The sequence below is a fragment of the Squalius cephalus genome (assembly GCF_949319135.1).
Source record: "Squalius cephalus genome assembly, chromosome: 1".
NCBI lineage: Eukaryota > Metazoa > Chordata > Actinopteri > Cypriniformes > Leuciscidae > Squalius > Squalius cephalus.
Window position 1 is genome coordinate 56,899,652 of NC_137122.1, and position 12,016 is coordinate 56,911,667.

At 37.5% G+C, this 12,016-nt stretch overlaps 1 protein-coding gene across 3 annotated transcripts in view; it reads left to right on the top strand.

Annotated features, from left to right (window-relative positions):
* The first annotated feature begins 348 nt into the window (after window positions 1–348).
* Window positions 349–12,016, top strand: part of LOC307160335 (splicing factor U2AF 65 kDa subunit-like) — a 161,556-nt gene continuing 149,888 nt past the window's right edge. For all 3 annotated transcript variants that reach the window (XR_013821531.1, XM_079874358.1, XM_079874357.1), the window contains exons 1-7: window positions 349–586; window positions 4,036–4,210; window positions 4,403–4,506; window positions 6,371–6,522; window positions 6,775–6,891; window positions 8,477–8,615; window positions 9,334–9,413. Coding sequence is in view for 2 of the 3 variants with exons in the window: in XM_079874358.1 (XP_079730484.1) it covers window positions 538–586; window positions 4,036–4,210; window positions 4,403–4,506; window positions 6,371–6,522; window positions 6,775–6,891; window positions 8,477–8,615; window positions 9,334–9,413 (816 nt within the window). In the remaining variant the exon portion in view is untranslated. The remainder of the gene's footprint in view (window positions 587–4,035; window positions 4,211–4,402; window positions 4,507–6,370; window positions 6,523–6,774; window positions 6,892–8,476; window positions 8,616–9,333; window positions 9,414–12,016) is intronic.

Genomic DNA, 12,016 nt, shown 5'->3' on the forward strand with positions numbered 1-12,016 from the left:
GATTTATCTTGAAGCAGAAGGTGTTATGTTCCCTTTGACAGTAATTAGCTGAAATTTTTTTTTTTTTTTTTTTTTTTTGAGGCCTAAAAAAGATTTAGCCTAGAAAATGTGTCTTATATCACGTCCAGAAATACTCTACATAATAATAAAATATTTTCCTAAGTGTGGAGGATGTGATTTCGGACGTTATTGTAGTTCAACAGCTTGATTGTTACTTCCTGCTTGAAAGGGTAACACAAGTGTAGACCAATTAGAAGACGCGTACACGCCTGCATCTGTAACTGACAGCAGTGTCAGCCAATTAGAATAGCCGAAACGCACACCCACAGTTCTAAGCCCCGCCCACTCGCCCAGACCTGCAGTGAAGCTTCCAAGTCTGTTATAAAATATAGGACTGATTTCCTAAACAAACGTTTTCAGCACATGTTGACATCGCGCCACCGTTATCAGATGAGAGAGCGGATCACTATAGTGTTGTTCAGTGCCTGTGTTTATGAGCTGAGACTCACATGAGCGCCTGATCCGTCAGATCTGATCATGTCTGATTTCGAGGAGTTCGAGAAACAGCTGAGCGAGAATCGGCAAGGTACAGTAAAGACATCTGCAGTGTTCATGACCTGCGTGTGTGTGTGTGTGTGTGTGTGTGTGTGTGCTCGTGTGTGCTCTTCTTCAGTCTATTAAACAGCTGCCTGGACATAACAGCATAACACAATTAACATAGCCTAAACAATGACTGTGATGATGAATGATAAACAAACGATAGCAACTGTCACCAGGCTAATATAGGTTTATGAACACTATTGAAACTATTTTAATTTTAGTTTCAATATATAATGTTTTCAAGTTTTCGCAATGTTGCCATCTGTCAATCACACATGCAACTAAATGTACATGTTGCGTTTCTTCATAGGAACACATGCATACATAATTGTAGAATGTATTTTAAATAATACAGATTTATTTATAATATTTTACACAGATATAGTTACACTAAATAGTGGCCCCAAAAGTATTTGGACACTTTTGAACACATAAGCAATGATTAAAATATAAATATATGAATTGCATTGCATAGATAACATAATATCAAAGCAAGTGTCATCTGTGTTCAAATGCTACAGGATCTTTTTCTTCATTTACTGATCATTTTTGCTCAATCCCTGTTAATCAGCTGGTGTTTTGGTGATTTTAGTGCCCATCTGAAGTCCAGCAGAGGAACCACAGGTGTAGAGAATAAATCTATCAACATTATCCACTAACATTTCGTAAAGTTGTTCTTATAACATAATTCTTAGTCGTCTTCAGTATATACTTCAGTATTGAAAACCTAACAAATATATAAGCACTGTTATGATAAGACTGGGTTAATACTGTGTGTGTGTGTGTGTGTGTGTGTGTGTGTGTGTGTGTGTGTGTGTGTGTGTGTTTGTGTGTGTTTAAAGTTTACATCAGATATGGTAATGTCACATATGGCAAAACCACAAGGTCACACCTTTGAGCTTCCACGTTATTATTATTGATAAATGAAAAATAAAACACATTAGTTAATGAAATACTACATTTAAAACATGTTAAATGTATGCAGTCAGGGATAGAGTTCAAGCATGTGTCTAACATGATACTTTATTTTTAGCTAAGTGAATTATGAATATTTATATTCTGGTGTCACTATTGCCCTGTGCATTGGGGAAGAAGAACAAGTCCAAACCTATTCAGGTCTATGACTGATGTAATAGTTTAATATACAGCGTATGTTAGAAGTAATAATTACCGTTTTAACTCTCTTTTGACTTTGATTGCATTTTTGATTTGGTTGAAAAGCATAGTGAGATCAGTATCATGTTTTGAACCGAATCGTGACACAAGTGTATTGTTAGTGGCTTTTACGTACACAGTGACATCTGATATGACTTAGATATGATACTGAGTTGCTTGCATAATGTCCAGTCAAGTACAGTATAATGAATGTAAGCCTTGCAAATGTATACAAAACAGATTCCTTTCATAAATAGGTGTTTTTTCTTGTGATTAAGTGTGTGGTTTGACAGATGGCAACAAATGCAAATTCTTAATTAAAGGTCACATACTGTACACCTTTCTGAAGTTTTATTTTAGGTCTTGATGTCCTTAAGAATATATATTTTATATATATATATTTATATATATATATATATATATATTTGCGGTATAAGTACCAAAAACCATCTCAATATATTTGTACAGCTCCTATCTCAGGAGCTCTGCCAAGAACATGCCAATTTTGGTCTCTCTACTTAATATTCATGAGCCTCTCTTCTGATTGGCCTGTTGTTTTCTGAGTTAACCACCATTGGTGGGGGTGGTGACTGAAGGTGGTGACTGAGTAGTTCTGACATTTACACTATATGGAAGTCACAGGGCTTGTGAAAAGGCACAGCTACTTTATGCAGGCTGTGTGCATTTGTCTGTGGATTGACTGTTTTGAAACTTATATGGTAGTATCATAGCCCCTAGACCTCTGTTATCATGAAAAAAGCCAGGAAATGTCAGTTTTGACAATATGGGACCTTTAAATACTTGTAATGTAATAATAACATATTATCATACCATCTCAATTCTGTGTAAATACGGCAAGCATACAACAAGTGAAAAATCCCATAGACCTCGAGCCATATCTAGACAACAGAATATCTTACTTGAGCGTTCTTTTGATTTGAGCTAGTATCACCCAGAACAACTGCATAGCTATTAAACAGGAATTAAAACAGGACATATTTTGACTTGATTTTGTTTTTAGGTTGTACTAGAATAGGTTTTCATGCTTGAAGGTTCAAAAACACATTATTTTTCACATATTTGACACTGTTGCAGCTCCTCTCTTTCCAGTCTGTCAGTAACGCTCAGACTGTGTCTGAAATCACCCCCTAAACCAGGGTTTCTTAAACTCGGTCCTGGAGGGCCACTGTCCTGCACAGTTTAGCTCCAACCCTAATCAAACACAGCTAGCTGTGAGTTTAGTGATCCTGAAGACATTGATTAGCTTGCTCAGGTGTGTTTGATCAGGGTTGGAGCTAAACTGTGCAGGACAGTGGCCCTCCAGGAACCGAGTTAGAGAAACCCTGCCCTAAACCCTCATTCGCTATTCCCTACATTACTCCACTAATATAGTCTACTTGAAGGAGTGAATGAAAACGAGTGAGTGAATTCGGACACCGAGCGCTGGAAGAGCTGCTGCTTTTGCATAGTTTGAGCTTGATGTTTAATAATGCAAACTGGCAGCTCCAGTAGTAATGAAAAGATTTCTCTTGAACTCTGTCATGGAAACTACTAGCATGTATAAACCTTAATTAAACAATTATATTGGATTTTATACCTGTATGATATTACGCTGTACCCACATTGGACCAGCGGTTTGGAAAAAGGATGGATGGATGATTCAGGTGGGGTCAGATGTGGGAATTCATTCGACACGACCCTCACAGTGCATTATGGGTATTCAATAGCTGTTGAGTGTACATCAGTCGTACACTAGTTGCGGTGCATTGTGGGTTTGAATGAGTGCTCTCGATAACATCCACTATGGTTTCGGACACCAAATGGCGGTCCTCTTAAATAGTGCCCTATTTGAGGTTATTTCGGAGACAGTCCCGGTTTAGTTCCTGTCTCTATGAAGCCCCTCCTTTTGAAAAGCACAATGTGCTCTGATTGGTCAACTGGATCAGTGTGTTGTGATTGGTCAAACACTTTGAGCGTGTTTGGGAAATGCCCCGCCCCTTATCATAACTGATAGTTTCAACTAACCACTAACTAACTCAACCAGGTCCCGCCCCTTTATTTAGCGTATGCCTTGGGCGGAAATTATTTAAATGAGGAATATTGTGACGTATTCGTTCCTGGATGAAAACTCAAGACTACAATGGAGGCGTTTCAGGGAGTTCGGAAACAGCGCACTTCTGGCTTCTTCTTAGATATTGAACAGAGATATTTTGGATTACATTTATATTTTCACTTTTAAAGACTTGATATTTCCATTAATATGAAACATTATTCATGCAGAGAGAGAGAGGGAGAGGCATAAGAGGAGGAGTCGCAGTAGCTCTCCTGGTCGCAGCAAGAAGCGGTGCAGCTGGAGCAAAGACAGAAGCAGTCGCAGCCGAGGGAAGAGCAGTCGCAGTCGAGACCGGAAGAGCCGGGACCACAGGAGCAGCTCACGGGATCAGAAGAAACACAGGTGCCACTCAACACCAGCCTGACACTGTCCATCAGAACCAACACAGGACTTGTTTATTCTTTCACCCTTACTGTTTCTGCTGTCTGTAAAACTATAAAGTCTTCTAAGTTGACATCACAACAATAGTTGGCAGAGTTGATTAAGTGTGCGGCATCTTCCCCATCTACTCTGATTTTTTTTTTTTTTTTTCAGCTATTCTCCACGTCGAACCAGGAAGAAAAAGATGTGCAAGTATTGGGATGTTCCCCCTTCAGGCTTTGAGCACATCACTCCAATGCAGTACAAAGCCATGCAAGGTGCGGCATGAGTAATCAAAGATCACGATAACAGTAATTGCCGTGATCACCGTTCCCTATGCACTTCTGATGTTGCACGCACACAGAGGAAATGAAATGAAGCAAAATGTGTGGAGAAAGACATTTACCATTGCAGCTCGAACTTAAAATACCTCAGTTAAAGTAGAGATAGATAAGGGATGATTTTGCTTAGGTGGCCAAAAAAAGCTATCATGACAGTTGTTTTTGCTGAAAATTGATTGAAATAATGGTTTCTGTATTAAAGATGTATTCAGTGTGTATTTATTTTTTTACTTATACTGACACCTTTCAAAGTGGATGCTATGGAAGCCTCTTTACTGCCAGGGAATAAAAAATAGTGACTTTTTATCTCTTAATTCTGATATTTTTTTCACAATTGCAAGCTTATACCTCACCGGCCACTTTATTAGGTACACCTTTTCAACTACCTGTTAATGCAAATATCTAATCAGCCAATCCCATGCAGCAACTCAATGCATTTAGACATGTAGACATGATCAGTAAGATCTGCTGAAGTTCAAACTGAGCATCAGAATGAGGAATAAAGGTGATTTAAGTGACTTTAAATGTGTCTTGGTTGTTGGTGCCAGACGGGCTGGTCTGAGTATTTCAGAAACTGATGATCTACTGAGATCTTCACATACAACCATCTCTAGGGTTTACAGAGAATGGGCAGAAAATGAGTAATCCCCTGAGCGTCAGTTCTGTGGGAGAAAATGTCTTGTTGATGCCAGAGATCAGAGGAGAATGACCAGATTCAGCTGATAGAAAGGCAACAGTAACTCAAATTACAAGTCGTTACAATGGAGGAATGCAAAAGAGCGTCTCTGAACACACAACATATCAAACTTTGAAGCAGAAGAGCTACAGCAGCAGAAAACACACCGGTGACTCTCATGTCAGATGAGAACAAGAAACTGAGGCTACAATTCACACTAGCTCACCAAAACTGGACAGTAGCAGACTTGAAAAACATTACCTGGTCTGAGTCTCTATTTCTGCTGCAACGTTCAGATGGTCGGGTCAGAATTTGGCATGAAAGCATGGATCAATAATGCCTTGTATCAGCGGTTCAGGCTGCTGCTGGTGTAATGGTGTGAGGGATGCTTTTTTGCTTTCCTGAGTATTGTTGCTGACCATCTCCATCCCTTTATGACCACATTGTATCATCTTCTGATAGCTTCTTCCAGCAGGATAACATGCCATTTCACAAAGCTCAAGTCATCTCCAACTGGCCGCCTCACAATGGTGAGAAAGAAAGTCAGAATTGTGAGATAAAAAGTCTCAATTACCTTTTTAATATATATATTTTTTTATTACATGGCAGAAACAAGCTTCCATTGGATGCAGGGTATAATTTTGAGTTAAACAAATTATGTAAAACATTATAAAACTCATGCTTAGATTAAGCCAGGATTAGGCCTTAGTTAAATCAGGGCATTCAAGTAGTTTTTATAAACGTGCCTTAGAAAAAAATATTATTGGTGTGCATCTTGAGACAAAACAACGGCATTTACATATTTTAAGATATATCAGTGCAAGTTGCTTTCAGTTAAAACAGCTCAAACATGCATTTTAGTCTGGGACTAGTTTAAGCCTTGTCTGTGAAACCGGGCATAAATGTTCAGATGTGCCACATTAAATTTGAAGTAAAAGAGTTGATTGACTAAGAGTTTTTGTTGTAGCTATTCTTTTGTGAGAAACACTCAACTCTCATCCATTTAACATTTGAAAGGTTTTTTTTTTTTTTTACATTTTGGTGTTTTACAGCACACCATGTTTTCAAATGCAATAATTCAATATTTGTCTGAACTGTGCTTGAATTGGTTGTGTTGTAATGTAGCTGCTGGGCAGATCCCCAGCATTGCCCTGCTGGCTGCATCCACCAATGCTGGTTTGGCAGTCGCACCCACACAAGTGCCCGCCGTTGGCAGCCAGATGACCAGGCAAGCACGACGCCTGTATGTTGGCAACATCCCGTTTGGCATTACTGAGGTAAGTGTCCCAGAATAGTGTCCATCAAAACATTTTGTTTGTACAGTTCAGTTCTCATCCTCTTGTGCAAATATGAATCAGCCATTTTACTTGAAAGTTACAGATGAAAAGTTATTTCTAGAAATGAGAGTTGAAGTTTGTTTTGATGTAAAGAGTTGTGTCAAGTGTTCCTCTATGCACTTATATATATATATATATATATAAAGAAAGACATTTCTCTGGGAAAGTCCTGCTTTTATGTTTTTCTCTCAGGAGTCAATGGCTGAATTCTTCAATACCCAGATGAGACTTGCAGGACTGTCTCAAGCTCCCAGCAATCCTGTGCTCGCAGTGCAGATCAACCAGGACAAGAACTTTGCTTTCTTAGAGGTGAGACAATACGGATGTCACTCAGTAAAGTAGTCTGACAGAAATAGACTGCAATAGAATGATAAAGAATATAGGAATATATTTGTAAAGACAATAATAATGGTGGAGTGTTAATATTAGTAAAGTCACTTGAATTTCGAATGTAATTTGGTCCATAAAAGTTTTAATTAAAAGTCTGGTTTACATCCATTGTAGTTTTGCTTAGCAAACAAACAAATGTAATCCATAGGCCTAATGCCATAAAAATATCTTTCCATATTGTTGTTCTAGGCATTTCAATATTGTGCATGTTTCAAACACATGATGACATCGGAAGACAACCAAAGCTTTACGAAATCTACTGAAATGACGTTCAAAGCACCAATGAGGGTGTGTTCACACTTGGCCGGTTTGGTTTGATTTAAACAAAACTCTGGTGTGATTGCTCTGTTAGTGCGGTTTTCCCAACTTTTCAGGGTGTCTCAGTCCACTACCAAACAATCTCTGGTGTGGTTTGACTGAAATATGAATGTAACATGGACCAAAGACATCTAAACGAACCAAAAACTAAACGTGATTTCACGATACGACTCTACAAAGGACAGAATGCTTAAGGATAACCGGTGTCCTTCTAAAATACTTAAATGGATGTATTAGAAGTTTCTGTGCAAAATGTATTTTTGAAATAGTTCAGTTTATCACTGATGGATCTCAATCTGTAGAATCATAGAGCTACAATCATCTTTGCTAAAATGACACATCAATCATAATCAGAGCTTTAGACTATGAATGAGATCAGTGAATCAGGTCATTACATGATGATTACATCATTATCAAAACTTAACCATCATGACCTGATCTTATTTTCTCTTGCACTGCTTTATAAATACAAAGTTGCAGCAGACAAGAGAAAATGTAATGTTAAAAAGTCGAGCCCAACTAAAGCAAACACTAATGACCATAACGGCGACTAACAAAAACATTCAATAAAACATCAACATCTAAACCTCTGTTAATTCTCAATAAGAACTTTCGTAGATGTATGAAATAAAGTCAAACTGGTTAATAATAAGTGTAATGGCTGGAAGTCAGTTGTGGTTGTGTTTCGTCTCTTCTCTTTTTTTCTGTTCTTGTTGTTTCCTTTTCCTCAGTGATTCTGCTTGTTGACAGCAGGTGTTCATCATTAATGTTCAATCGTCACTCAATTAATCACTTAATTATCTCATTAACTCCAACACTGTTTCAGTGCATTTTAACCCTGTAGTGTGGACCCATATGAATGAACACTGAGCAGTGTTAATTTAACACTGGATTTTTGTATATGTATATGTGTAAATCCTGACGCATTTATAAATTATCCTCTCCTTCACATCTGTCACAATAATTAAAATGTTTGTTTTACCCTTGCCATTCAAAGAAACCATACATCTCACATATTTCAAAAGGGCATCTTGCTTTTTTTTTATTTTTTATTATGAATTTCAGAACCAAGAGAACCGAACCAGTGTGAACCAGTGTGAAGTGTGAACACAGGATTTAACACATTTAATGAAACTGGGCTACTCTGAGCTATTCCTGACTTAATCAGACTGTCTATCTTCCCCAGTTTCGATCAGTGGATGAAACCACTCAGGCCATGGCATTTGATGGCATTATCTTTCAAGGACAGTCGCTGAAGATCAGACGTCCACATGACTACCGCCCTCTTCCCGGTATCTCTGAGCAGCCCGCTTTTCATGTTCCAGGTCAAGACTTTTGCCATGTTTTACCTTTTCATGTGTTTTAGATCAGCAGACTATTAAACATTGTACAACTTTCTACAGGGCTTTTTCAAAATAAAGCGCCAGATTTACTAAACAGGGCAAATTAGCGTGAGACTGCAATCCCATATAAGCATCGACGGGGCTGTAAATTTCTAAAGATGGTCTACTGTCAATGCACTAATTAAAGTACACAGACGCAGAAGCTTAATTCCATTACTACCAAAGCAATCTACCAAGAGCAGGAAATGGGTCAGCAACAAAAATAATTGTTCACGCCTTTTCATAGCTAATTTCTCTCTGCCTGTCTTTGGTAAATCATGACAGTGGTTTTTTAAAGGGGAAAGAGGGTTTGCGCTGCCCTGACGCAAGCTGTTATTAAATCTGGCCCAAAGTCTGCAATTTATGCACCACTGGCAACATCAAACAGAACTGCAATGGATTTCTTTTTATGGATTAGACATAACAACATTGGCTCAACTAATGGTGTCAGTTTGTGTTGGGATTACCTGTTTTTCTGACACACCAAAAAAATATGCCATTGTCAACCAATGTCAATGCCAATGACAGCAATTGTCAGTAGGCCGCAAAAAGGGTTGAGTTTTGAATTCATATTTTGAAGATATAGAAACTGACTTAAACACAACCATTTTTTTATGTTGCATTTTCCAGGGCATTAAAATCCTGTTGTCCTTGTTTTCAGGTGTTGTTTCCACAGTTGTACCGGACTCCCCTCATAAACTCTTCATTGGAGGTCTACCAAATTATCTCAATGATGATCAGGTACACTTAAACTTGCTTCTCCATCAATTAATCAGTTATTAGGACCTAAGGTCAGTTGGTTGTGTACACTAGCAAAGAGTATCCCATGTTCTTATTGCCCATTCAAAATTGTGTTTGTCAGAATATATACATGTGTGGAAATAGTACATATTACTTTATTGACATACAGAAAGTCTGTAGCTGAAATCCCCCTAGTGTAACATCATCAGCCATGACACTTTTAATCTAACTGGTAGATCATTTTTTCATTTTTAAATGTTAAAACCACATTGAAAGAGTGAAATGGATACATGTTGATATTTAGGCTACGTTCACACTGCAAGCAAATGTGCCCATTTTTTAATTTTCTGCTCAAATTCATTCCAAATTGCAGACTATATTTAAATACTATATATATATATATCATAGGCCAAATTATTCCAAGGTTATAATGATTTTTGGCCAACCTTCATTCACTTTGTCCCATGTTGTTTTTGTTAACTAAAACTAAAAATTTAACTATTAAATGTGGTTAACTGAATAATATATAAATATTAATATATAAAACTTAACCGAAAACTTACATTAAAAACTTAAACGAAAATTAGAAAGGCAACTGCCATGGCAACTTAAAATCCTAAAATTACTGAAGTGGAAACTGGAATTAAATTAATACATTTTAAAAATGACAAAAACACAGAATAAAATAAATTAAAACTTAACTAAAATTAAACCTGAAAATATAAAAGTAAAAGCTAATTCAAAATATTAATAAATACTATAATATTGTAAAATAACATTGTTTTGTTGTCTGTAAACAACAAACAACCCTGTAAACTCTGTTTGCAATTATAAATAGGTTTCATGTCAATATCTTCCAAAAACTGCGGCTATGTGTCATAGTCATTGATGTGTTTGATAATTTGACCCAATCTTCTGACCCATGAAAAGAGCAATTGGTAGTGCAAGGAATATTCCAGTGTTCCTCAACCAGTGTGCCAAATGTCACCTTTTTTACATGCATTTTAATGGCTGACAATGCTGAAAAATGCTCACAAAATAAGAATATAATAAATAAATACGGTACAATAAGTAAATATAATAAATTTAACTTATAATATGCTATGATTATGTCCAAGTGATGTATTAGTTAAAATTGAAATAATCACATGAATTCCGACTTGACTGTTCACACTGATGCAAACAAAATTGTAACTGAATATGTCCACATATATTTTGTGTCACATGAGAGGGATCTAGTCCACATTCAGCTGCAGTGTGAATATAGCTGATTAGATTTTTGATAGGACCCCGTAATTACAGCAAATTTGCAGTTATATGTGCAGGTGAAGATGGAGTAAAGATAGAAGTCACACACCATATTTTCATAAGTGCGCTTGCAGAAGTTTGTTGTTTCTATTGCAGACACAACCGAGGGGGTTTGGGTAATGGTGCACCTCATTGATCTAATTGGATTTTAGCTAACTAACTAATTTAATCAATTGGAGCTGAATGTACCCTGGTATTTATTTCATTCATATTCTCGTATATTTTCTTTCTTGCAGTCGCTGTTACTGCTTTGAAACTCACAGCTCTTTCATTTTTTGTTCCCCCACTTTGTCCCCCAGCTAGGGGCCCGTAAGATCGTTAAGTCTGCGCTCATAATTTGTTCAGTAGTTCTGATCTACTGCTGCCATGCCAACATGTAACACAAGGCAAGTAAGACATTCAGTTCCTCACACGGATTCACCTCCTGTCAGCAGGGACCCTCCCCTCGCTGTCCTCTCTCTTCCTTCACTCTCTCGGAGCGCGAACATCACTAAAGGGTCTTTGGGTAACTGGGTTGGGCTTTTGGAGGGCTGTGAATGTGAAATGTTTGGAACGGTTGAAGCAAATTCAGCTCTCTGCAATGTGCATATAAAACAAACGGGGAAGTGACTCACATTGATGTTAGACCAGTTCATGTCTACCGTAGGGCTCATTTTGACTGGTCTGAATGATTTTTCAGAAACTTTGATTGTTAAACAATGTTTTTATCATTGCATGCAAAGAAAGGACCTTTCTTTATGCACCTTTTTTACATTATTTTAAAGTGTCCCTATTATGCTTTTTATTATTGTCTTCCAAAAGAAAGAACTGAATCTGAACCGCCTGAAACATGTCGTCAGTAATTCCAGGCTTAATTCCTGCTCGAACCTGCATTACGTCTGGAGTTAGAGTTTGGTTCATGTTGACGATTTTCTGCGCTGCAAAAGCAAAACCACTTTTCATGCACTTCCAAAGGATAATTACTCGCGCTCAAATTGATACGGTAAATTTGACGCCATTTTTACTGTTCATATCACAGGCCACGTTTACATGCAACCAAAAAATCTGATTGACGGCTCAATCGGACTGAAAAGTCCGTAAACTAAAAATATAAACTAAAATGTAAACACCTTAATCGATCCGATTTAGCTCGATTCGACTGAAATTTCGATCGGATTGAAAGGGGTGGTTTATTACTTTTCTGATCCGATCGAGAGGACATGTAAACACTTGATCGGATTGAAAACCGAAACTGAAAGGACTGCGCATGTGCAATGACACTGAAATAGCATAATGACGTGTGACGCGCTGAACAA